Raw genomic sequence first — 27,056 nt, 5'->3', positions numbered from 1 at the left:
ATACTGAGCTCCCTGGGAGCGGGGACTAGAACCTGGATTTTTATCTACTAAACCAACGGTCTATAGCAATTGAGCTAAAGGAGATAACACACACACACACACACACACACACACACACACACACACACTCTCTCTCTCTCTCTCTCTCTCTCTCTCTCTCTCTCTCTCTCTCTCTCTCTCTCTCTCTCTCTGCAATGAAAAGGAATAATAGTTATTTCTTTAATGTAGGCCTGGTCTAAACACAGTATTTGTACTATATATTGTCTTATACCAGCATAGCTTATTCCCCGTCCAGTATGTCAATGAACTATAGTGATATATAAGATATAACTGCACCAGCTATACTGGTATTTGTATGTCAACAAGGCCTTATATTTTTAAAAACTCTTTACACATTCCACCTTCTCCCACATCCAGGCTTTCTCAGGCTTTGTCTATAGAGGGATTTGTCATGTCACTAGTTTTGGGTAGAATCCCAGTTGGTGTAAATTGATGGAGCCCCACTGACATCAGCAGAGCAATGCCGACTTCCACCAGCTGAGACTCTGGCCCTAACTCTGTTACTGTCCACAGAGAGATCAGTCATCTGTAGGAAAAGAACCACTGTGTTCACGATGTTTAGTTCATTAGGAAATCCCTATCTTAGAAAGCCACCTTCTGTCTATGGTTAGAGCTGCAGATTTATTGCCTGTGAGAAGCTCTGTGCCTTCAGGAGAATGAGTTATTCTGAGGGCATGATTAAAAAAATAAAAGCCAGGTTCCCTTTACCGGTTGTAATCTTCAGAGTACTTGAAAGCCAGGCCCTGCGCAGACTGTGAGGGACCCAGAATAGAACGGTTCTTAAATAATGGAAAAGCTTTCATGGAAATGTAATAGATTTTAAAGGACAGGTGTTAAAGGAGCATAATGTAACTTTATTTTCTTTAACTGTTCCCAGAGAGACATGGGAATATTTTTCAATGGATAAACATGAAATAAACCTGAAACTAAGGGGACCAAAACAGTCCAGATCTAATAGCTATGGAGTGAGCCAGGTCTCCTTGCATATCCCTGGATAAACTTCATGGTCCAAGCAGCTGTGCTGGTCTTGACACTCAAATAAGGCAATGCCATCGTCTTCTTCAATGAGGCTGTCTCTGCTATGTCTGCCACAACAAGGAATGGGGCAGGAGCCTTGGTGTTCGAATGCATGGGTGACATGTGAACCACCCATTCAGGGAGGCTAGCCCCCAGCCCCACCCCTTCTGCCCGTGGCCCTTTCCTGGCGGAGCCCTGAACCCCCCACCATGACCACTACCCATTCCCCACCCACCCACCCCCAGAGCACTGGACGGGGAACCCCAGCGCACCGGGCAGTCCGAGGCCCGGATCACCGGGCGGCCGAAGCGCTGGGCGGCCTGAGGCCCAGATCACTGGGCGGCCCTAGGCCTGGATCACTGGGCAACCCGAGCACTGGGCGGCCTGAGGCCCAGATCACTGGGTGGCCCGAGCGCTGGGATGCCCGAGGCCCAGAGCACCAGGCGGCCCGAGCGCTGGGCGGCCCAAGCGCTGGGATGCCCGAGGCCCGGATCACCGGGCAGCCCAAGCACTGGGATGCCCAAGCCGCGAGCACAGGCCACGGGGGAAGAGCGGGAAGCAGATGGGGGCTTGGGGCGGAGTGTGAGCAGGACCATGCCTGGCTCTTTTGGGGAGGCTCAGCCTCCCCTGGCCTGCGATACCCGCTGCCCATGTTCGAATTATGACTAATTCATTCCCTCTCCCAGGGGCTAGGACTGAGGTTAACTTCCTTGTGATAAGGGAGAGAACTCAGGCAAGCTGGGGAATTACTAATTTAGTTCATAAATTTCCTAAATATGAGCCACATCAGCTGGGAGAAATAATGTAATCAGAAAAATGTGAATGATGATTGGGAATCATTTAAGAACACCTTGTTAGATGCCTGAAAAGCCACAATCCCATAGTTTAGGAAGAATATTGTTCTGATTAAAAAATTGACCTGGTTTAGAGGGGAAGTGTAGACCTCTATAAAAAATTAATATGTATAACTAATGGAAGAAAGAAGATGTTGATATTAATGAATATAAATCGTAAGTTAGGAATTGTAGAAAATTGGTAAGGGAAGCAAAGGGACACTAGGATAAATCTATGGCCAGCAGAATTAAGGACAATATGAGGTTTTATAAATATATTAGGAACAAAAGGAATCCTGACAATGGTACTGGTCCATTACTAGATGGAAAGGGTAAAATTATCAATAATGATGCAGAAAATGCAGAAATGTTCAATAAATATTTCTGTTCTGTATTTGAGGAAAAATAGATACTAGTTTTATCAGATGGTGCTGATAACATTCTTTCCATTCCACTGGTATCTCTGGAGGATGTTAAACAGAAGTTTCTAACGTTAGCCATTTTAAATTAGCAGATCCATATAACTTGTATTGAAGAGTTTAAAAAGAGCTGGCTGAGGAACTCACTCAACTGTTAATATTTATTTTCAATAAGTCTTGGAGCACTGGGGAATTTCCAGAAGACTGGAAGAAAGCTAATGTGCCAATTTTTAAAGAAGGTAAACAGGATGACCCAGGTAATTTAGGTCTGTCAGCCTGACACAGATCCCAGGAAAGATAATGTCAAACTAAACTTGATACATATTTTTTATGAGATTACAAGCTTAGGAGATAAAGGTAATAGTATTAACGTAATATACTTAAACTTCTGTAAGGTTTTTGACTTAGTACAGCATGACATTTTGATTAAAAAAATTAGAACAATATAAAATATGGCACACATTAAATGGATTAAAAACAGGCGAACTGATATGTCTCAAAATGTAATTACAAATAGGGAATCATCATCAAGTGGGTATATTTCCAGTGGGGTCCCGCAGGCATCAGATCTTGGCCCTACGCTATTTAACATTTATATCAATGACCTGAAAGAAACTAAAATGATCACTGTTAAGGTTTGCAGATGACATAAAAATTGGGGGAGTGGTAAATAATAAAGAGGACAGGTCACTGATGCAGAGTGATGTGGATTGCTTGGTATACTGGATGCAAGCAAACAACATGCATTTTAATATGGCTACATATAAATTCAGTAAAACCCCATTTATCTGACCCTCCATTAACTGGCTCTCCGTGTCAACCAGACAGCCAGTGCACACAGGTCCAGAAGGTGGTGATCTCTGCGGTGACCACTAGATGGCGCGGCAGCATTGCACTTTCCTATTCTCTCCTTTATCCGGATTTTTGATTATCTGCTCTGGCCCCTATACCAATTAGATTGGATAAATGGGGTTCTGCTGTATATGCATCTAGGAACAAAGAATGTTGATTGTACTTACAGAGTGGGGGACTCTATCCTGGGAAGCAGTGACTTCTGAAAAAGTTTTGGAGTCATGGAGGGTAATCACCTTACATGAGCTTCCAGTGTGACACTGTGGCCAAAAGAGCTAATGTGATCCTGGGATATATAAACAGGGGAATTTTGAGTAGGAGTTAAGAGGTGATTTTACCTCTGTATTTAGCACTACTGCGACCTCTGCTGGAATATGGTGCCCGGTTCTGGTGCCCACAAGTCAAGAAAAATGTAGATAAATTGGAGGGGTTCAAAGAAGAGCCATGAGAATGATTAAAGGATTAGAAAACCTGCCTTACAGTGATAGACTCAAAGAGACTCAATCTATTTAGCTTAAAAAAAGAAGATTAAGAGTGACTTGATTACAGTCCATAAATATCTACATGGGGAATAAATATTTAATTATGGGCTCTTCAATCTAGCAGAGAAAAGTATAACACAGTCCAATAGCTGGAAGTTAAAGCTAGACACTTCCAACTGGAAATAAAGCCTACATTTTTGACAGTGAGAGTAATTAACCAATGGAACAATTGACCAAGGGTCAGAGTAGATTCTCCATCACTATTTTTAAATTAAGTTTCGATCTTTTTTTTCTAAACGGCCTGCTCTAGGAATTATTTCAGGGAAGTTCTCTGGCCTGTGATAACAGGAGGTCAGACTAGATGATCACAATGGTCCTTTCTCACCTTGGAATCTCTGAATAAATGGCTTGGTTTTGTACCCAGTGCTGGTTGCTCGGCCAGAGCTTTAAAGCATAAGACCATTGCCAGTGCTGTGTATAAAGGTATTAATAAGGCTGGTTTATTTTCACTACACAGGCCACGTGCAATGCAGTTACAACTGAACTGCAGCTCTGCTTCAGCTTTTGGGTAATTTTCATCTTTATCCTGAGAGGTGTTAAGTACCCTTCACTACGGTTTGAAGTTGACGGGAGTTGAGAGTTCTCAGCAGAGAGTTCTGGGAGAAAGCCCCTTAGCCTTCGTATAGGGAGGAGATTCAGTTACCAAAACATCCTCCAGTGTGGCTCTGTAGCAAGGACATCAAAGCCTACTGTCATATGTAATTGCCTTCTGCAGCTTTTAAATGGAGTTTCCTCCGTTCCCTGACCACTGATGTGTTCCTGTCTTTCTAGATGACAGAAGGCAGGCACTGCCAGGTGCAGCTCCTTGATGACAGGAAGTTGGAACTGCTGGTTCAGGTAAACTGAAGTTGGAACTACTGGTTTGGGGGGAGGGATAGCTCTGTGGTTTGAGCATTGGTTTGCTAAACCCAGGGTTGTGAGTTCTATCCTTGAGTGGGCCACTTAGGGATCGGGGCAAAATCAGTACTTGGTCCTGCTAGTGAAGGCAGGGGGCTGGACTCTATGACCTTTCAGTGTCCCTTCCAGTTCTATGAGATAGGTATATCTCCATATAGAAACACCCTCTATGGGGCATCACTTTGCCCAACACAGCCTGGTTTTATAGTGTCATCTATGCTTTTTAATGCAATCCACTTAATTGTATTTTACCAGCTTAAATGGACACAGTCAAACTTTTCTTAAATGTCCACGAGTAAAGTTTTTTCAAAAACGCCCAAGTTCCATTTTCAAAAGTGATGGAGGACTTATGCTCCTAAATCTCATTGGCTTCTGGGTGCCTGCATCACTTTTGAAATGGGACTTAGACCCCAAGGTCAAAGAGGCGCATCTAAAAAAATTTTAGCCCTCGTCTGTGTGACTAACAACTCCTCAGATTAGGAACATGGAATGAATTTTAAAAATCTAAATCAGACTTCATCTTTTTGTTATTTGCTTGGACGATGACAAACAGACCTGTTTTGTGTCACTAGTTTCAAGTTTATGCTCCAATACATCTGTTAGTCTTAAAGGTGCCACAGGACCCCCTGTTAGTTTCATGTTCTAGCTCTCGGTGTTGTTACATTTGGAAATTTTTCAATAAATATCTTTTTTTTTTTTAAATCTGCTCTCATTACAATTTATAACACATTAAGCTCTTCTGAGTTTCAATTTTAAAATCTTTTTGAAAATGATCCGTGTTTTGGGTTGTGTTTTGGGGTGGATGGTACCTTGTCATATAGGGGGGGAAAAAAGGTCTAGCTTTTCTGGGGTATAACAGATTCTATATTGAAAAGTCCTTCCTGCAATAAAGTCCACAAAAAGCCTGAATTCAGTCCAGTCTTTGCCCTAGACTAGCCACTCTTTTCTTCTACTTCTTTTTATACATTTCAACTGGTTTGGGAAGGCTAAAGAACTTAGTTGCCTTTGCTCCCCAATCACTTAGTCATTTATGTCTGGTTCTAAATTTCTGCAGTTCTGACAGGTAAACCGGGGTTTGCTGTACTTGGGAAGTCCACACCCAAGGGCACAAGGCTTCATGGGACCCAGCTGGGTAGTAGATTGCATCATGGTGCTTTAAACTATGTGGCAATGTCCCTTTACAGCAGCCTATCCAGAGAAGACTAGTTTAAAAATAAAATGGCTGAGCTGAATGTAATGATATGCTGATGATTCTCTCAATAGCCCAAACTTTTGTCTCGGGAGTTACTGGATCTGGTGGCATCACATTTCAACCTCAAAGAAAAGGAGTATTTTGGGATAACATTTATAGATGATACGTAAGTATCTGTATTTCTTTTTTTAAACAATTGGTGAAATGATTGTTGCAAACCAACGTCCCAGTCCATCCCACAAAGCATAGAAATTGGACTCCAGGCCAAACCACAATGATCTAAAGATGACTCCTGTTTTCCTCCCCCTTAGAATGGTCCGAGCTGAGTCAAGATGACACACCATGACAAAACAGAAGGGCAGTTCTATAAAATCCTCCTTGGGTTTATTTTGCCCTTTCTTATTTGTTTTACAAGTGAAAGGTGGAAAAGTTGATTGTGTTCTCTGCTTTACATATGAGCACGCTCATGCATGCCTTCTCTGTGCAATTAAAAAAAATTGGGGGGATATGCAAGCATTTTTAGTATTAATCAATTACATCATTTTGTATTTTCTGGCCTCAAACCCAGTATAAACAAATCTTTAATCCCGAACTGGCATAACAGCAGAGAAATCTGAAGTCCGATAACATAGTAATAAACTCTCCCTATTTTTGTGCCTTTTGCTTATTTTTGTAGAAGTCTAAAACCACTTTGCAGTCTACCAACAACAGCTGCCAAAAGTTGCATGCATTTTAACTCCTTGAATTCCTCTCTCATCCAGTTGTTAGTGAAACCTTCGAGCTGACTGACATTGGTGAGCAGGTTCCCTAGCCCCAGTGTGCATTTTACAGCGTGACATTGCACGAGTCACTTTATACTCCCTCATAATGAGCCTTACCAGTGCAACCGCATCCCAGCTTCCAGAAACGGCAGAAGAACCGTGCCAAAAACAAGCCCAGCTAGGGAGGGGTGGAGGTTTGCAATAGTAGCCAGTGGAACTTGGCCCTAGTTACATCTTTATTACAGGGCTGACGTTAATCCCTGCCCTACCTAGGACATTTCTCGCCCTTTTTAGCACATCCCTTATCGCTGTAGGTCACATAGGAAGTCTGTGACAGTAAAGACGCCCTTAATCACAAGACCAACTTTCTTCCCATTGTACAAAGCTGTGAGTCAACCCACAGCTGTAGAGGCAGTACCCTTCCCAGGGGTTTTGTGGGTAGGGGAGGAGGGGAATAGGGGAGGATGCTCTTAGAATGTCGTCGTAGCTGGATATCACCCCGGCGTGAGGAGGTGTCTGCTTCTGAAGCCCTTCTTGGCACTGCCATGGGTGTATTTTTTGAAGAGCTGCTTTCTTCCCAGAGATTCTTTTTGGAATGTTTTTGCAACGTCTGTGCCCTTTTCATGGTTGTAAAATGTTTTCTTCTAGCATTTCTTCTATAAATACCTCTGGGATGATGTTTATACTCCTCCCAACCTCCCAGGAGAACTTCCATGAGACTTTTTTCCCCTCGTTAATTGCTTAGTGGCAGTTCCACCTGCCGAGCTTTTCCAAAGCACTCCGTGGGTATTTCATAAGGGCGGCTAGTATCCCAAAAAAGCAAGCAGAAATTTTGACAAATGACAGAGAATTTGTAGGCATCTGCTAAAGACGCCACATGCCTGTCCGTGTTTGGAGTGTGAGCCTGTCACCTCTGGGGGGCAGTCATGCTGTTACAGTTTAGGGCCTGTCCCAGTGCCAGAATCTCTCAGATGGCAGCACTAGGCATTACTGAGTGCCTGTCTCTCCAAGCTAATCCACGGGGCAAAGTGAGGCGCAAACCACATCCCCCATTCTGTTCCCGCTTGTTATTAAAAATGGTGCCTGGGGAGGCATGTATTCTCTTCTCAGTCACTCCCTGTGGACACGGCCCTAAAGTGATTCAGCCAATGCAGTGTTCAATAACAGAGTGTGCAGGGGCACCTGCCTGACTAGATTACAGTGCTTCCACTGACAAGCTGTGCTCTGAAATGTGGGCATCTCGCCCTTCTCTTTAGTTTGAGTTGGCAATTCTCAAAAGCAGGCTTTTCATCTTGGGGGTCTGCATCAGTAGATGCTGGGAAATGACCACACAACGTGCTGCAATCTCATGGCAGACACAGTGATTATGGAACCAGCGTCTTTCTGCTGTAAAGGGCACCCACCCTTGGACTACAGGCCAGATCCTCAGCTGGTGTAAATTGGAATGGCTACTTCAAAAATCAATGGAGCTGCTCCAATTTGCAACAGCAGGGCAGGATCTTGCCTTAATGCGGAGGGGAGACATATTAGTTCTTCTGCACTTCACGTTTGATCTTCATGTGACGGTTTTAGGATTGGGGGTGCCCTTGGTTTCCTCAGAGTCCTGAGTTTGAAGTGTATCAATGTCTGAAAGGGCTAGTAAGTAAACAGACATTTGGCCAAATCCTGCCTCGATTGAAGAGTTGAAAGTTTTGTCCCAGACTTTAGTGTGAACAGGATTTCACAGTCCTGCTCTTTTAAAAGTGCCAGTTCGAGCAAATGCGAGTGCTGAAGGGAATCTGTTTCAGTATTATTAATGGAACCTGTTAACCTCTTCCCCCATATCCCCCCACTCCCCATTTGTTCCTACAGAGGCCAGAATATATGGCTGCAGTTAGATCATAGAGTTCTGGATCACGATTTGCCCAAGAAACCAGGTCCAGCAACTTTGTACTTTGCAGTTAGGTAAGTAATTGTTTTCTATATGTTTCTATATATACCAAATATTAGAGGTTTGGTGTATTTATTATTTGGTGTATTTATAGCTTTTTGTTTCAAAGGATTGATAATATGATAGAGGATAATTAATCGATAATTAACTTGATAGAGGAAATAAAAGTCAAAGCCATATGTGTTATTTTTAGAAAACAGTTAACTCCTGGATAAATGCTGGTTAGCTATGAGATACTTCGGAAATTTGGTTGTTCCCTTTTTAAATCAAAACAATATTTTATTAAATTAAACAGCCATTGTCAAGATTTTTTCTTAAAGAATGCTATACTTAAAGAGCTTCCTTGCCTGAATTGCTACTAACAACTTTGATTAGTTAAACTATACTAATTCTTAACAATTACATTTACTTTTCCCCATTTATGCTGGCTGCTACTATTTTCCATTTTAGTCAGTCTGGAAAATGAAATGAGGCTGATCTTTTCCGCTCTCCAGTTCTAATATGACACAACTTCTTGCTAGATTTTTGCTGAGTTTGTTAAAAATGTTGTAAGGCACGCTGAGAGAACATTGATTTGTGTAGCATGGGTAAGTAGGAACCACAAGGCTGTGCTGTCTATTTAGGGCATAGTAGGGGATGGTTCAAGATAAACAGTACCTGGTGTTCACTGAATACGCTTTTCTTCTTGTTAGATTTTGTAGCTTCCCCCATTTTTAAAAAACAAAACCTAAACTGAGTTTTTCCCTTTAAATATATTTATTACAGGCCCTTCCTCCCTCTTAAACATTCAGTGCCTCTGGACAGGAAATGCGAAACTGAATCTATGTATTGAACTTCAGTCACTTACATGACAACAGGGCAGAAATACTGTCACTGACTTGGCCATCAAATTGTTCACATGACTAATCTTCCCTATTCTTTCATGAAATGTCAAGCGCTCTATTCCATGTGGGCAGGACCCGGCGCCCCTTGCAGAGATCCACTGACCTCGGGCTGCCCTGACTTGCCTCAGAGGACTGGAACTGTGAACAGCTAATTCAGGAGTGGGGGTGGGGGGCCACAAAGGTATCTTAAAGCCACCTTTACACACACGCTTCCTGAGCTATGCTGTGCACACCTTGGCTGGAACGGAAGATCTAGGCCAGGACCTGTTAAGTATTCCTTACAAGACGGGAGATTGGAAAGCACTGAAAGAGTTAATACAGAGAGAAAGAGCTGACTTGGGAGGAGAAGCTGCTGAAGCTAATTTTAAGCCCAAGCACTTTGGGATAGAGTTTGCATCTTAGGGGCATAAAAGCTTAAATAAACTATTTTAAAATGATAAAGTAGATAGTGCATGGAGAGGCCTTTAGAAAGGAAAAGAGGAGATATAGGAATAGTTGACAATACACAAATTATTTAGCGCTGCAGAAAATATATATTCTAATAGAAGTGCCTTTAAGCTCTGCGTATAGTTCTGACGTGTGAGCGACAGTGGGTTTTCACACCCTGGCACATGCCTTGGGTGGTTAGCGCCCACACGCTTATCTCTCCCTAACACATGTGCCTTGTCATCGTCTATTTCTTTAATTAAACCCAGATGCGAGCAGTCGAAAGGCTAGGTACAGTGCTGCGTGCACACAACTTCAGTGGAAAGGCAGAGGCAGGGATAGAGCGCGGCGCTCCTGCTGGGCACAACCCAGGCCTGTGTGGGCCATGTGGCCTCAGAAATCTGCCTCGGACCAGAACTGAGGTAGAAATGGTGCCGGTGCTTCTTACTGCACGTCTCCTGCCAGTTTAACGCCTCATGGTTTTGGGTTGAAACAAGCCTTGTGCCTGCTTGGTATAAAATGCATGGTTTTAAAACAGGAGCAAGAAAGAGCCATTTCGTAAACACAGAATAACTGATGGAAGGGGTCAAGGAAATTTGCTTGGGGGATAAAGAGCAAAGGTGAACATTAGCCTTTTGTGCTATATGCCTTCTCTCCCCCCAGCGCTTTTTAACACCTTTGCCAGAGGAAATTAGCATCCTCCCTGTTCCTGGGCTTTTGTATAACTTCCTTTGTCTGTCAACTTCAGCATTTACACTGGGGCTTGTCTTCCTATGTTGTCGGGAGAGAGAGACTGAACTGGGCATGGGGCCTGGAGGCCCAGTATGTAAGGACTCCATAAGTGGGGCCCTAGGAAGGGAATGTTTTGATTACCTGTGGACTGGGAGTTATGAAGGGGCCCTGAAGAGGAGAAAAATTGGCATCAGGGCATTGCAGAGTGACCTCTGGCCACAAGGAGATGCTCAGGAATCAGCCACCCTGATACACCACTGACCTGCATTAGGGGACTGGACAGTGTGGTCCCAAATGTTCCATCATTCTGAGAAGCCCATACATTGATAGTGAACTGTTCATACCTTGCAGCGATGTAGCTAAAAAAGGCTTTACGGGGCTGTGTTATCTTGCTTTGCATAGCTTTGAGAGATGAGTGCTTCCGGAATTATAGATATTCATTGTCTAGGCACCGTTTTGTGTGTAACGTTCATAGTCTTGGTGCTGTTTAGTGTAATATCCCAAGTGAGTATTAGGGGAAAAGTACACAGCAAAAGCAACTTATAGAACTTGTTGTTTTTATGATTTAGTATTTCTAGAGAGTGACAGCAAGGTGCTTGGCTATGTGCATACAGTATTCTGTGGTCCAGACGCTGATCTCATTTATGCCAGTGTAATTCTGGAATAACTCCGTTGTATTTACTGGAATTACTACAGATGCCCATGTACCTGGGCTGTGATCCCTGCCCATCTAGTCATAGAAAATACTGTATGCTTAGATGGAGGGATTAGAAGGTGGGTGTCCCTTGGTAATCCAAGAGGCATGGGATTTAGTTTCAGGATGTGTTTTTGAGGGCTAGTGTGTTGCTGTGAGATTTGCTACTGGGCTTGTATTTTTAACTGATTAGAGCCTGGACCATGCGTTCTTTTCTGGTAGTTTAAATCCAAGTAAATATGACACTGTAGCAAGCCCTCGCCATCTAGGAATATGACCGTTACTGCATCATGGCCACTAGTGTCTGCAGAGTGGCAGTGAGGCCAGAGCTCAGATCTTCCCTAAACAGCAATACAGCCCCCTTGCACTTAAGCTAAAGGAGAATTTGTTTCAGACTATGCCATGTCAGAATCAGTACTGCTATACTGCCAGTAGAGAGCATGACAATACACGCAGTAATAGTACACACTCACAATAATGAGCATGTCAAGGAGAGGCCAGTGGAGCAAGGCTTCAGAGAGGAAACGTGATTTCAGGAGGGTTTTGATAGTATATGGAGAAGTTGTTCGGCACTCGAAGAGAAGAGAGGATGGTTCAAAGCATAAGGGCCCGCATGGAAGAAAGTGCAGATGCTTCAGACAAAGCCTTTGGAATCACCATGTGTAAAGAATTCCCTTAGCAAATCAACCAAGCGCTTCCCGGTTGTGAGCCTTTGCAACTAAGAAAACACTCTTTCCTTTAGAGGACTCCACATTCCTGAGAGCTGTCAAGAGCTCTGCAGCTTGGCCACGCTGTAAACAGATGCCCTTGCACCTGCTATATTTAGTCAAACAAAAAGGGGCTTCTGAAAGGCTGGTGAACGGAGGGAGCTGCCCCTTGTGGGAAGAAGATGCACTGGATTAGCAGGGTTCAGTGTCGGGTTTTTCATGTTTAGAGAGAGGTCAGATGACACGAGTGTGCCTCTACCCTCTGGTTCTGGCAGCTGAACTCCAGCCCCGTCAAAAATAAAACCTTAAACTCCACACGCTGGCAACTGAACCTCAGGGTACCAAGTGACCGCCTGGATCATCTCCATAGTAATCCCACGGGATGCCTACTTACCAGAGCCGGCTCCAGCGTTTTTGCCGCCCCAAGCAGCGGGGGGAAGAAGAAAAAAAAAGCTGTGATCGGCGGCACTTCGGCAGCAGCTCTACCGCTGCCGCTTCATTCTTCAGCAGCAATTCGGCGGCAGGTCCTTCCCTCTGAGAGGGACTGAGGGACACGCCGCTGAATTGCTGCCGAAGACCTGGACGTGCCGTCCCTTTCCATTGGCCGCCCCAAGCACCTGCTTGCTGTGCTGGTGCCTGGAGCCAGCCCTGCTACTTACAAACACTGCTCAGCACTGATAAACGTTTAGGGCTCTTTGCACCCCTCCAGCGCACAGTATAGAAGGCTGCTAACGCACCTGAGTACTAGCAAAATGCAGTCAGGGAGGAGCATGGGTGGAGAACAACCACTGTGCAAAATGCTTCCCGAGTCCTGGAGCCAACGGCACCTCCTCCAGATGACAGAACAAGGAGCAATGGTCTCAAGTTGCAGTGAGGGAGGTCTAGGTTGGATATTAGGAAACACTATTTCACTAGGAGGGTGGTGAAGCACTGGAATGGGTTACCTAGGGAGGTGGTGGAATCTCCATCCTTAGAGGTTTTTAAGGTCAGGCTTGACAAAGCCCTGGCTGGGGTGATTTAGTTGGGGATTTTCCTGCTTTGAGCAGGGGGTTGGACTAGATGACCTCCTGAGGTCCCTTCCAACCCTGATATTCTATGATTCTATGATTCTTCCACATGGGATCCCACCATACTGGTTCAGGGTGGGGGTGGCGTGGCTGGCAGGTGCGGACAGAGCCGGGAAGCAGCATTCCAAGCTTGTATTATTTCCAATGGACATTCCAGTTTGTTCTGAGCAACCTTGCTGAGTCCTGTCTATGGCTTGCCCCCAGAGCCCCCACGGGGGAAGACTGCGCACCTATGGACAGGGAGATCTGAGACAGCACACTCCTGAACTGGCCCTTGTTTCAGAGGGAAGGGGAAATCTAGAACAGTGCAGAGAGGTCGGCTCTCTGTGCAAAGTATTGGAACTAGAACTCCCAGGAGTTCCTGGACCCGATGTGATTCCAAGGTCACGCATCCGCCAACCTTCCACACTAGCACTAATCCCTCTGCCACGGTGGATTTTGCATTGGCTTTGTCGAGTAGTAACACAGAGTTTGCGTTACCCTTTTCCAATTCCAGGGTGTCTTTCCTCTCCTTAAGAGAATGATTTGCCCCTTTGAAATCGGACAAGGTTTTCAAAAGAGATGAAAAGTCGTCAAATCGCTCTTATCGGTTTAACAGGGTGTTTGTCATTCCCTTTTCACTATCTCTCCTCAGGTCTTTCTGCTTGTTCCCTACTAATAGGCAGGAAATTAAATGCAATAAGTCATAGTTCCTCTGAACCATCTGTATTACGGGGGAACAAAAAACGAGGAAATCAGAATGACATGGGAGGGGAACAGAACCTGGGTAAGAAAATAAAGTCGCTTTGTTCTTTTTTTCAGGTTTTACATTGAAAGCATCTCCTTTCTGAAGGACAAAAACACAGTAGAACTTTTTTTCCTGAATGCAAAATCTTGTGTGCACAAGGTAATGTGTGATGTCTTTTGAAACCTTTACCCATTATTATGTGTTTTCTGGTATTAGAGCCCATCACTAAACTGGCTGATAAATTAGGGATAGCTCAGTGGTTTGAGCATTGACCTGCTAACCCCAGGGTTCTGAGTTCCGTCCTTGAGGGGGCCATTTAGGGATCTAGGGCAAAAATCTGTCTGGGGATTGGTCTTGCTTTGAGCAGGGGGTTGGACTAGATGATCTCCTGAGGTCCCTTCCAACTCAGATATTCTATGATTAGGTATTAATGAAATCATATTTCTAGATTATACTGAAGGATTCAAATCTAAACACTTCTCCAACTTCAGGTACGTGGATGAATAGGATGGCAATGGTTTCAGGGTGCGATTTTCACAGCCCTCTGGCTTTCAAAGGGGCTAAACCAAAATCCCACATCCACATATACCCAGACTTTTGAGTGTTTGAAATCTGGATCCGAATTTCGCAGCTAGCCCTCAGCTCTAATTGACATTATACATGTGCTTCCCACATACATGTAATATTGAATGGCTAACGCAAGTGTCTACCTTAGTTCTTCATTAATCTCAACCACAGCTCTGCATCAAGATCAAGGGGAGCATAATGTGTTTACACCATTTGAATGTGGTTACTTCTTTCCCTGAAGGTACCCCATAAAGTCAAGAACAAAGAGAACATACTTTTAATATACATGTATATAAGTGTATGTACATGTGTCTATATGTACACACACACACTCACTTATTCACTTTCTGGTTAGGAAGTTAACACTTTGTGTATAGAAAATTCAGAAATTCACACTGGAATGTCATGTCATGCTACCATGTTTTAAATAGTATAAATTAGCTCTCCAGAGGAAGGGGAATCTCCCTAATCCTAAATGAGGATTGAATGGGCACATCAAAGCCTTACCCATGCCAGTCTGCCAAACCTTTGCTGTAACAGGAACCATGTTTCAATAAACTCCAGTGCAGCACTGCCTAATGTTGCTGTGATTTTTCTGATACTGTAAAGTCAAGCAGCTGGCACTTCTGGTGTTTTTCATGCAACCTGCCTAGTTGTGAAGCGCGGGAAGTGTGGAACTCGATTCTGACAGGTATTGGAGAGAAACGGAATAATCTGCTCATTCATTAACTGGAGTAGTGAGTCCGTATATTAGTTCAAATTCATCCCCGTGCAACTCCATTGTTTGCTAGCATTCACACAGCACATTTTAAAGGGTTGTAGATCAAGAGCTGGTATTTCTGGCTGGGTGGAAACCTCACACAGAATATTTAATGGCAAGAATGTGGATCTCACTTGTATAGGAATTTGTTTCTGGAAGAGGGAGGAAAATGGAACCCCGCTTTCCACCCCTCAGCCCCCAAAAAGTAAAAAAAAAAAAAAAAAAAAAAAAAAAAAGTAAACATCTGTTAAGAGTCCTGGACCTCATTGGCCGAGCTTAATAGCCGACGAGTCTCAAGTTCAGTCTATTTGTCCTCTCAAGTAAGTGTCTTGGAAGTTGGTAGAAATTAAATGCTAGTCACATCAAAACATTTGGTTGTCTGGTAAGTATGTGTGTGTGTATACTTATGTGTATGCAATATAAAAGACAAGGGGAAAAAATACTCCATATATAAACATACATGTCATCCAGCCAGCCAGGAAGACTCGCATCTGGCCCTGATAAATAGTATTATTCACACAGCATAGTTGTATAATATTGAAATGAACTGATGATCATGCGCAAAGTGCTGGAATAACATTTTGTGTATCATGCAGTGATTTATTTCAGCACTGTGTGTGTCACTGTTTGAATGAGGGCCCTTTTTATTTCACACGGCCTGTGCTTTAATTGGTATGAGTGTACAAAGTGCTAGCTGCCTGATTTTGCACAGCACAACTGCCAGAAAGTGAGAGAAATAGTTTCCCCTAGTGTACAGTTTCTATAGGAAGCATAAGGAGAGGGAGCTTGGCTTAAAATTCAGAAAGGAGGTTTGCTATAAAGAAAAGTTAGTATCCCAGTGCTGCTCTGAAACAAAGTTCAGTAAAACCAGACAGCCCTTCTCTCTGTATAACTTCTCATTCCAAGCCGGTGAAACAAAAATGAACACTGAGCAAAGACATTTATCTCTGTATATAGATCATTAAAAAATCAGAGCAGACCGGTTGCCTCTTAGCCATGCTGGTTAAAACTGATGTTGCACAGGTAGGACAGGGGACGAGTTTTATCTTGGCTTGCTAATAACATTGAGTGTACAGTCTGGCAAGGAGTCAGAAGGAACAGCACCTATGTCAATTGGGGTTTGAAGACAATACTGCAGCACTATCACCGTAGTGTCTTCACTTGGGGTATCATCCTAAAAGATCCTTACACTGCAGGATCCCATGCCAAAAGAACAAGATTGGGGTCAAGCCTTTCTGAACTCGGCAGTGCAAGCCTGAATATCTGTGGGTTCAGCTATCTCTGCTTGTTGAGTTGGGAACATGCTACACCATGCGCTCCAATACCATCCCCCTAACTCACCTCAATAAATCCCTTCTTTTTCATTGCAAGCTCTCCGGGGCAAGGACTGTCACTGTTTTCACAGCACCAAGCACAGTATGGCTTCATGTGGCTGCTGCATGATAAATGTTAACATCTTGGGCTTGATTATTAGTATTTATGCGTACTGTTCGTGGCAGTAATGCAATTCGCAACAATTCTTGATGGTATATTGAATATTCCTAATGAGTTAGAAAAAGCCACAAATATGTGGGACTTGCATGTGCAAAAGGACTGATGGTACGTATAAAAGTGGGCAATCAGTTGTGTGTGGGTGGAAAAGCTGAAGGGAGACTGGGAATTTGAGTCAAATTCATCTTTGGCGTAGCTCCATTGAAGTCAGTGGATTTACTCCAGGGATACATTTGGCCCATTGCCTTTTAACACTAAAATGAGTTACCTTCTGTTTATTTAATGCCATTTGGGGAACATCTGATCACAATTATGTGAGATTTCAGCTCATTAGAGATGATCAAAAATGCAGTTTACATTTGTGTTGAATTAACACTGTCATTTAAGAACTGGAATGCAGATGAGACGATGGGCACCTCAAACATATTCAAAAGCCACACTAACTCAATAAACACTGTAGTCACTTTCATTTATGCTTCAGGGCGAGGAGACGCAGTCCGAGTAAAGGGCAGTGTCAGCCACAAAATATAACCAGACTCCCAACTTCAGTGAAGCAACCTACTGCTAGTCATTAATGACAGATCAGATGTTCTCTGGTATTTCTCAGTAGTTAATCCAGGTAGGGAAGCTTAGACTTGTTGTGTGGGTTTCTTGTTTTGTTCTTGTTTTTGTTTTGTTTTTTTGCACCACTCATATTGCATGTCGTAAGGAGCCCCCAATGTCTTTAAAAGCAACAACTATCCATGAAGCACATGATGCAGGGATCTCTGTAATGCACCAATGCACTCTGTTTACCTGAATGATGGGATATTAAAGGCCATATCCTACTCTAGATCTTTACATGAAGCTCCCATTGTGGGACAGGAATGCAGTTCAAAAGGTGGGTGATCAGATAGGAGGGTGTGAGGGAAGAATGGAAACCTGAATGGGTTGATAAAGATGGCTTAAAATAGCATCTTAATTATTTTCACAGGAGTGTTCTCCGTGTTCTTGCACATTTCGCTGTTTAAAAAACAGAGAGAAACTTTAAAAAAAGCCCCAGTTCAGGAAAGCATTTGCGCCTGTATTTAGCTTAAAAGTGTGTGCTTAACTTCCGGTGACTTTAATGGGATTTAGGCAAATGCTTAACTCTAAAGCATATGTTCTTTCCTGAATACTGATGCTTTCCTGACTCAGAGCCTAGCTGGATGGGTATGTGCAGTTGCGGAGTGAGCCATGTGTTGGTGCATTCATTTCAGTGGTCCTGTATCCATATGGGGTGAAATTCACCCTTGTGCCAAGGGTCAGTGCAAGGCTTAAGCGACAGCTAAGTCCTACTTTGAGGGACCAAGTCATACTTAAATGTGATCTAGGCCTTGTGCCAGTCCACTGCCTAGGAGGAATTTTCCCCATAGCTTGTAAAGTACCGTAGAATCCTTCAGGCTGAAAGCGCTACCTAATTATGTAATTATTAAAAAATATTTATTGGCGTCACGCTTTTCATGTGAGAAGCGCTCCGTAGAATTTAGCCTTTGTGTGTCTATGGGGCAGTTTCTCTGAAGCTCGTCTGTAGTTTAGGTCCAATGCTCCGGTTTAGTTTCCACGCTCTTCCTCCTCCAATACAAGGGGAATTTTTAATACAGGGGAAGGGAGATCAATGCCTTAAATATCTCGGGGCTAGATTCTGATACTTATTCCCGTTCAGGAGCACTTTGCTCCACAAGGAGTCATTTGGATGTCAGTGGGCTGGCTCACCGCATAAGGTGCTACTCGGTGTGAGTAAAAGTGGCAGAATCTAACTAGCCTACCAGACCAGCATCTCCAGCCGCCCTAGCAGGGTGTAGTGCCTGCTGCACTTTAATGGAGCCCTGGGACAGTGTGTGCGGTGACCCTGCTGTCCCAGGGGAGTCTGGGGGGTCCTTTTGCTCCAGGCTGAACTTACTGGTGAACAGCCGGCCCACGTGGAGCAGAAAAGAACCCTGCTCTACATAACTTCTCTCCTCCAGCTCTTCCTCCCTTTGGAGCGCCAAGCCAGTGACCCCTTTCCATGGAGGAAGCTGGGCAGCCAGTCAGACACATGATCCCCATAGTAAGTGTATGATTTACTAGGGGGTCGCGCTCTTTGTAACTTCGGTCGGCCAAGTGTATTGCACACGCCAGGATCTCCTTGCATCCCTCCATTTCCCCCGCCCCACCAGGTCCCCATGTGCCACCCTCCCATCCTCTTCTATTTCAAGGACTCCCTGCAACTCCTCCCATCTCCTCCCTTGTGCCAATGGCTCCCTGCCCTCCATGGTCCCCTCCCCCCCATGCAGTTGTTCCCCAGTCTCCCCACTTCCATGCCACAGGATCTGTGTGCCTCCCATTTGTCTCTTCCCTCCCCAAGGCACAGCAGGGGCTCTGTGGGCTACGTGCCAGAGTGCCTATGTCACCCCCCACCACCACCACCTCCAAGTCGCACGTCACCTATTCCAGGGTGTCTGTGTGGCCCCTCTATTTCCTACTCCCTGTCTTCCCCCCGCCCCTTGTGGATCCCTGCTTCACCCCTCACACCATTTCCCCCCTCTGGTCCCTGCTTCCTCCACTTTTCACCCCATCCCTTTGGTCCCTGCTACATTTTCTCCATCTGCACTCTTGCTTCCTCCCCAGCCGGGTCCCTGTTTCCCCCTCCCACTCTGCTCTTCCCCCGCCCTGCCAGTCCCCTCCCTACAAGCTCTCCTTCTACGCCTCTCCTGTTTCTGAGTAGCAGCCGTGTTAGTCTGTATCCGCAAAAAGAAGAACAGGAGTACTTGTGGCACCTTAGAGACTAACAAATTTATTAGAGCATAAGCTTTCGTGGACTACAGCCCACTTCTTCTCCTGTTTCTGTTAGAGCCCAGGCTACAGCCACTCTTCTCCCACAGCAGGTTAAGCTGCTGCCTCTGATATGTGTGGGCAGCAAAGTGAGTCTTCTGCCAGCAGTACCAGTCAGGCCGGGGCCCTGATTTTTCCTGTGAATCAAGCTTTTCTGGTGTTCCGATTTGCAGCAATAGCAATAGCCTTGTGCCCATTGATGACTAGAACAGTCCCCGAGAGTTTGGAATTGATTGTTCCAAAGCTGCTGTGCTACCAGCAAACAGAGAAATGCCCTGAGTTGAGCATTACATCTGGCTTCGCTTGGCCAATTAACCATGTTTACTTTCACACTCCTCCTGCCCCATCTTGACCACAGGTACTTTGGCAGCAAAGGCTCGCTTCTTAATTTCATCACTGACCTGTCTTTCAGCACCCGCCGTTCTCGTGCAATGCATGTTATGCAAGGTCCTTGCAGCAAGTAATACCAAGTTACACACCACGCTTGCGTCTGATGAAGTGGGCATTCACCCACGAAAGCTTATGCTCCAATACTTCTGTTAGTCTTAAAGGTGCCACAGGACCCTGTGTTGCTTTTTACAGATTCAGACTAACATGGCTACCCCTCTGATACTTGACACCTAAAGAAAAAACTCCTACTACATACTAGCCTGCACAATTCATTCTGTGTTTACCGTGCTGTCCACCTGACTTTGCTTTCCCCATGAACCATGCAAGACAAACAATGCAAATAAAACCCCATTTAACGTGAACTGAGCTGTGCCACTCAGATGTGCTAAAGGAGTGTTTCCTTATCACTGACGCATGCATGAGTACTGGTACTTCAGGCTTTTATAACTAGTACTCTAGGCTCTCTTCCCCCACCCCTCCCTGATGAGGTGCTGCTTTTTTAATTATTTTTTTCTGGACATCACTGCAACTCATGTCCCATTCACTTCTGAGTGGTGTAATAACCTGCCATGTAGCTAAACCTGCACCAAGCCCGGTCTTGCAGTCTGCCTCCCTCCTTCATGTTTTGCCTGGAGTTTGGAGTAGCCCAATGTCCATTGCCAGTTAGCGCATGGACAACTGAATGGTAGGCAGTGCTAAGTGCTATATGGATGAATAACAAAGAAAAGAGTTCCTGTCCCCGGAGATCTGAATCTAGATGTCAGATTGGACACAACATGTGAACAGGGCAGAGTAGATTGGGGCAGATGGAGGATGTAACAAAGTGAATGGAGTTTAGCAGGAAGTTCTGAAGTCTCAGCTCACCACTTGGCTAACCAAGTCCTGACAGTCGTGAGTTTTAGGTGTCTCAGCTGAGGTAGGCCTGAGCCATTGATATGAACACCGGGGATCACTGCCAGGAAAGAGATCGGAGACAGTCTCTATCCCTACTCCAGCCGCTGATCGACAGCACCTACCCAGTCAGTGGCTGCTACTTCAGTCTCAGGGTTGCATTCGTTTCTGAGCCGCTATCCAACCCCTGCACTCAGCCATGAAGGAGCCTCCAGGAGTGGCACTCTGTGGTGCACTGGGGCTTCACGCTGTGCACCCTTTCTATGGCTCCTGCCCCCTCAATTGAGCAGGACTCAGCGGTTTCACTGCACCTGGTACTCTGTACATCTCTGCTCTGTACATTAATGAGAAAAAAACCTGTGCACCACACAGTGTAATGGGATTTCCAAAACAAACCAATCTGCACTCGACAAGTTGGCTCGAGTGCAATATGTGTAGTTAGAGCTCTCGATAATGAAGGGACTTGCGAAGTGTCTGCCAGTGCCATTAGTAAGTTCCCACTGTCTTCTGGATGCTGGTATCTCCTGACTTTTTTGAGTGCTTGACTTTGCAACCTTAATGTTCTTTTAAAGTAGGTTTTGTTACTGGAACTTGCTGTTTTAAAACAAAACACAACCCCAAAAATCCAGACATCTTATCATGTGGAACCACATTGACATCCCCCCCCTTCCCAAAACAGGGTTCGGACCTTTAGATTCACTGCACTGATCCCAACCACTTCAGCTAATGGAGAAATGGGCCCATCTCCCTCTGCTCCTATTCTTCTCTTTCTCCTCCTCGCCCTTCCTGCATTCAAATCAACCTGCTGCCACCACCACCGCCTCCTCGTCCTCCAGGCTGCCTGGGCACCAGAAGCAGGAGCACTGAATGCAGAGGAGGGAATGTTCCTGCTCACAGTCCCTGGCTGGTGGGTTGAGAGGAGCAGTTGCAGGGAAGTTCTTCTTAGGCCCTGCAGTCCCAGGAAGAAGCGTGATCCATGGGGATGACAAATGCTCAGTCTGGTCAGCACGTAGGAGCTGTGGAGGGATGGAGCATGCTCGGTGCAAACAGAGACTTTGGAGAATTTAACTGCCAAACTCTAATAAGTCTCAGCTGACGTGTAAACTGAGGTGTGTGGGGGTTTTTTGTTTTAGGCCTATAAATTAGTCACCTTTGGGCAAATTTTCAGGGAAATGGCAAAAGGCACAGCCTTGGTGCTGGGGTGGCACTTCTGACAAATTTCAAGTCCCTACTCTTCAGCACAGAGGTGCTAGAGTTTCTCAACAAAACCATGGGCAAAACAGTGTATTTTCCCTTATCTCACTCTGAGAAATAGCCTCAACTGTTTAATCTAAAACTTTCCCCTCAAAATATCAGTGGAGACAGATGCCTGGCGTGGAAAATTTCAGCCCAAATGATTTAACTTTGGCAAAGTTATAAGCCACTGAAAACTGGGTCTTATAATGGGATGTGTGGGGCAATCTTACCTCTAGGTGACACTGTTAGCTCTGCCTATAATTAAGATGTACACGTAAATGTCAGTGATCGAAATAGGGCCCCTAGGTATCTCTTTTCAATTATTGGGTATTCACCTCTTATCAGTATTTGCTTCATTTGATCATGTTATCCAATGTAGCCTCCCTGGAAGGGTGAGTTGTTACATTTGCTTGGCCTACTTTAGTCCTCCCTAGCTACCTTTGTCATATGATAACAGGTTGTTCCTACACACCACACCTTCTATCGTTAGAGCCACTCCCTTGCTTGAGACTGTCGCTCCCGAATGATTTTATCAGAAGGAAAGTTGTAGAGCTGTTTACAATGTGAGGATCTGACTTCCATTGACTAATACTTCGCCATTGGGCTGTCCGACATCCCAGAAATCATTGCACTGATCTGCTTTGGGAACTGGTGGTGATGGGCAAGAAGGTAGAGGTTGGCCTTGCTCTGCATTCTTGTTACTGCATTCACTTACACAGTGTCCACGTACAGCCAGTTGTCTCCCTTGAAACACTTTATCGCACGTGCTGTGGTCCTTTCTCTCCTCTCTCTCTCTTTCACCTGCTCCCTCCCTTCTCTCTCTCATTATTTCACTTTTTCCCTTTTTCCCCCCCCCTCCCTCTCCTAGTAATTGTGGGTAATTATAGATGCAGTTATCTGGCGTTCTTGAGGCTCCTCAAACAGAGCACTTCCTTGGACATCACCAGCCTGTAGTAAGGGGTAAATATTAAAAACCCACCCACGTTTCTCTTTGAGGGGAGGAGGAAGATTTGAATGTGGCGTTAGGTTCTTATTTAGATGCCAGTTTTTAAAACTTCATTTAAAATTTATTGGTAATTGATTTATTTGTTTTCTTTTACACGCACAGACTGTTGCTTTGACGGAGCCGTTTCAGGTCTTGATTTCTTAGGCCTGGTCTACGCTACAGAGTTAGGTTGACACGAGGCAGCTTACGTCTACACTTAATTTTCTCTCCCTCCAGCGTAAATGCCCAGCTCCACCGACTCACGAGCAGTGTAGAGTCAAGGTTGACATAGTTCGGTTGATTCAGTGTCCGTGTAGATACTGTGTTGCTTATGTCGACTGGCTTTCAAGCAATCCCCACACAGACGTATAATCGATGGAAACACTCCTGGTGAGGACACGCACCACTGACACCAGGAACAAAGCATAAACATGCACAAGTGAGGTAATTACTGCGGCGGCTGTATGCCAATGTAAGTTAGGTTGACTTAATTTTGTAGTGTAGACGTGACTTTACTCTGCCTGGCTCTGAGTCTAAACCATTTCCAGGTGTCTCTGTAACTGAACTCCCGTGCATTTCTTTACTACTCTTCAGTTCAGAATAGCCTGTACTCCAAAGTTTTGCTTAGCACCATTAACTCCTGTTCACAGTACCACCTCTTTCCTGATACAATTTTCAACAGGACTCTGACTTGTACTGCACCCATGTAACAATAGGAATCTTGTGTTGATTTTTACTGTGCCCTCTTAGTGCTCACTGTCCCACTCGGTGTTGCCCACTTGCACAATTTTTAGTATGTTCTTAAATCCATCCCTAGTCAGCAAAGCACTTAAGCACATACTTAAGTCCTGCTGACTTTAGTGAGCATTAAGTACATGCTTAAATTCTTTGATGAATCAGGCCCCAAATTCTGCCCTGAGAAGGCAGGATTTGGCCTTTACTGCTCATTGTAAATATTGATGCTTTCCTGCTCTACAATACTTACTACTCAGCTTGGACAGCTGCTAGATCCTCTTATTAGTCTAACATTATTCTGCCTGACAAAAGCCACCTGGACAAGTTGGGCCAGAGTCAGTCCTGCTGTAAACCCACGGACTTCTGGAAAGCTACACCAGCAGATGAATTTGGCTCGTCTATTAAAACAATTGGTCCCTACTGCAAATCTTAATTGAAAAATATCAATTCCATCCCCTCCATGGAGCAGCTCCGTTGATTCTGTCTAGACTAATTTACATCTGAAATGTGTAAGAATCAGATGCCATTATCTGAATTATATCCATCTACTTAACCTCTTCCTAGTGACTTATTCCCCGTTGGGATAACTCTAGGAAAATATCCAACCTTCATGTTCGACAGGTGGTTCTCAGAGCATGCTGCAGACCTAGCTCCCAGCCTCTTGGCCTGCTTGCCTAAACGTATGCTTAAATGGTCCAGCCATCACAGGACATGCAAATGAATCGTTATCAGTGTGTCATTCCCCTCTGGTTTCGAAAATTGCTATGATTGCTGGAGCAGTGCTGAACTGTCATCGCAGAACCTGGAACCACATACAGCTCAGCCGGTTTGGGATTTTGTTACAAACTCACAATACTGCCTGGCTTTGTTGGAAAGGCTTCCCAGCCTTTGGAATGAACACAGGTTGATGTATAGATTGGAGTCCACCCACAAGCATGGGCTAGTGGTTAGGGCAGCGGAATGAGTGGTAGGAGACTTGGCTTCAAGCCCTGGCTCTGACCTGATGTGTGACCTTGGGTAAGTCGCTTCTCTCTATGCCCCTGTTTTCCCTCCAACTCTGTCTATTTAGATTTTATGCTCTTCAGGGCATGTGCTTTCTCCCCTCCACCACCCCGTTCGTACAGCACCTAGCACAGTGGGATTTCTAGGTGCTACTTTCATACAAATAATAAACAATAATCAAAAACAATCCACTGTGTCCTAAAGATAAGGCCAGAGTACAGCTGGCCCTAGGGAGAGAAATGGCTCCTAGAGCCTCTTCATGTACCAGTGCACTCTTGCAAGAGTCTGAAAGGTCTAGGGAACGCAAGGCCATGAGACGTGCTTGCAACAGCTGTCGGTAGTGACGTCATCCCCTTGTTTGAAAGGTCTAGTAAGATCTGCAGGTCCCCTGAAAACACTGGGTCTGATTCTTCACTGCCCTGCACCTTGCATGGCCACACAGGCCTGTGTAATGCTGGGTGCTTGGGCCAGATCCTCAGCTGATATAAATTAGTATCATTCCACGGAAGTTAGTGGAGCGAAGCTTGATTTACATGACCTTGGTATCTGACCTCCTGTTGCACAGGAGTAAATGTCTACACAAGGTGCAAGGCTGTGGAAAAGCAGGCCTATTATGACTTCTATGATTGTAATGCTCCCCAGCCCTGTAGTATGTCATCTCCGTCCATTCCCCCTCCTCCCCCCGGGCTATTATGGGCTCTAATTTGGCTTCCATTTAATAGACTGGGATTTTTAGAACTATCCAGGATGCATTTTTTCACGGCGCTGTGGTGTGCAGAATTATCAAACTTACAATTAGGATTTGAGTGTTGAATATGCAGTATGTTTCCTTGCTGGAAAGGAATGGGGAAGATGGTGCTTGTAAAGTTAGTTGCAGCGTTCTGTCCAAAATAGGTCAATATGGGGAGCAACACAATTAATAACGTGCTCCGAATTATAACTCACAAGCAAAACAATATATGGAGGCAGGGACATGAATCAACAAAATCCTAGGATGGAGGCTGAAACTACACTCAAAGAAGCAATCCCTGTTGCATAATTGAATGGATTTGAATGCCAGCCTCTTAATATCCTGGCTAAGGTGCTTTGTTCTGTCAATTGCCATGTTGTTGTTTGTTAATAGTAATTATCACGAAACGTCAGAACGTGCATAGTAGAGTCCCCAGCACCTCTTAAAATATTTATTTACGACCATGTAAATACATATTTAAGATCAGTGTAATAATAATCATAATTATTAATAATGATAAGTGTTTCACTTAGCTTTTCATCTTCAAAGAGTTTTGCAAACTTTAAGCATCACACCATCCCTGCAAGGTAGCCAAGTATTAGCCCCATTTTATAGAGGGATAAATTGAGGCATCGAGGGTAAATAACTTGCCCGTGGTCCAATGGTGATTCACAGTGGCAGAATTGGGAATAAAACCCAGACATCCTGGGTTCTAGTCCTGTGCTTCATCCATTGGGCAAACTTATGCATGCTTTTAAGTATACCGTAATGGTATGGTTACCACTAAGTGGGTTCTGTTGTGCTTAACAGACTGATATTGTAACCCTGTGTTTAATGTTCCTTAGAGACCCACTGGATCTCATGTACCAGTAGGTGTGCCTACTTCTTTCTGAACAGCAGATTTATTCAACAGACGGTGCGGATTCTTCTGCCAGTCACAACTGATCATAACCAGACACATTTCTCTACCGGAGTTACAGTAGACACCTATGAGCCAGACATCCTGCCAGAGAAGCTGGTCTCATTTGTATAAGGGATCTTAATGTAGACCTTCTGTAATAGGAGGATTTAGTTCACCTGTAGGGCTGGTTGGGCTCTGCATACTATTATAAAAGCCTCGCTATGGGTGTTCGCTGGAGAAGCGTTCCCCAGAGGTTTTCCCCTTATCGGTGTGTTTGTTCCAGAAGCAGATGGTAAAGCAAGTTTTTCCTTGGGACTAGCTAGAAAGGGGTTAGGACCTTTGATATAAGAATTGAATTAGGCTTTTGCTGGGTGCTTAGAGATGATGGACCACATCTTGGGCTATATTAGAGCAGTTTTGCACTACTCACCTGGTGCAAAGTTACCACAGAGGCAGCATCACTGGCTAAAGGAGGTTTCCCCACCCAGTGCAGGGCATGGGTGCGAGAAAGTCCAGAGAAGAGCAGCAAAAATGATTAAAGGTCTAAAAAACATGACCTATGAGGGAAGATTGAAAAAATTGGGTTTGTTTAGTCTGGGGAAGAGAAGACGGGGGACATGAAAACAGCTTTCAAGTACATAAAAACAAGTTTCAGAGTAACAGCCGTGTTAGTCTGTATCCGCAAAAAGAAGAACAGGAGTACTTGTGGCACCTTAGAGACTAACAAATTTATTAGAGCATAAGCTTTCGTGGACTACAGCCCACTTCTTCGGATGCATCCGAAGAAGTGGGCATA

General features: G+C 44.6%; 1 protein-coding gene across 7 annotated transcripts in view; it reads left to right on the top strand.

Moving 5' to 3' along the window:
• FRMD4B (FERM domain containing 4B) overlaps positions 1 to 27,056 on the top strand; it is a 198,044-nt gene that overhangs the window by 106,747 nt on the left and 64,241 nt on the right. For all 7 annotated transcript variants that reach the window (XM_034775352.1, XM_034775350.1, XM_034775351.1 and 4 more), the window contains 4 exons: positions 4,495 to 4,560; positions 5,884 to 5,978; positions 8,425 to 8,517; positions 13,815 to 13,899. In XM_034775352.1, the coding sequence (XP_034631243.1) occupies positions 4,495 to 4,560; positions 5,884 to 5,978; positions 8,425 to 8,517; positions 13,815 to 13,899 (339 nt within the window). The remainder of the gene's footprint in view (positions 1 to 4,494; positions 4,561 to 5,883; positions 5,979 to 8,424; positions 8,518 to 13,814; positions 13,900 to 27,056) is intronic.

This window comes from Trachemys scripta, chromosome 7, assembly GCF_013100865.1.
Source record: "Trachemys scripta elegans isolate TJP31775 chromosome 7, CAS_Tse_1.0, whole genome shotgun sequence".
Lineage (NCBI taxonomy): Eukaryota > Metazoa > Chordata > Testudines > Emydidae > Trachemys > Trachemys scripta.
This window is presented reverse-complemented; position numbering and strand designations above follow the sequence as displayed.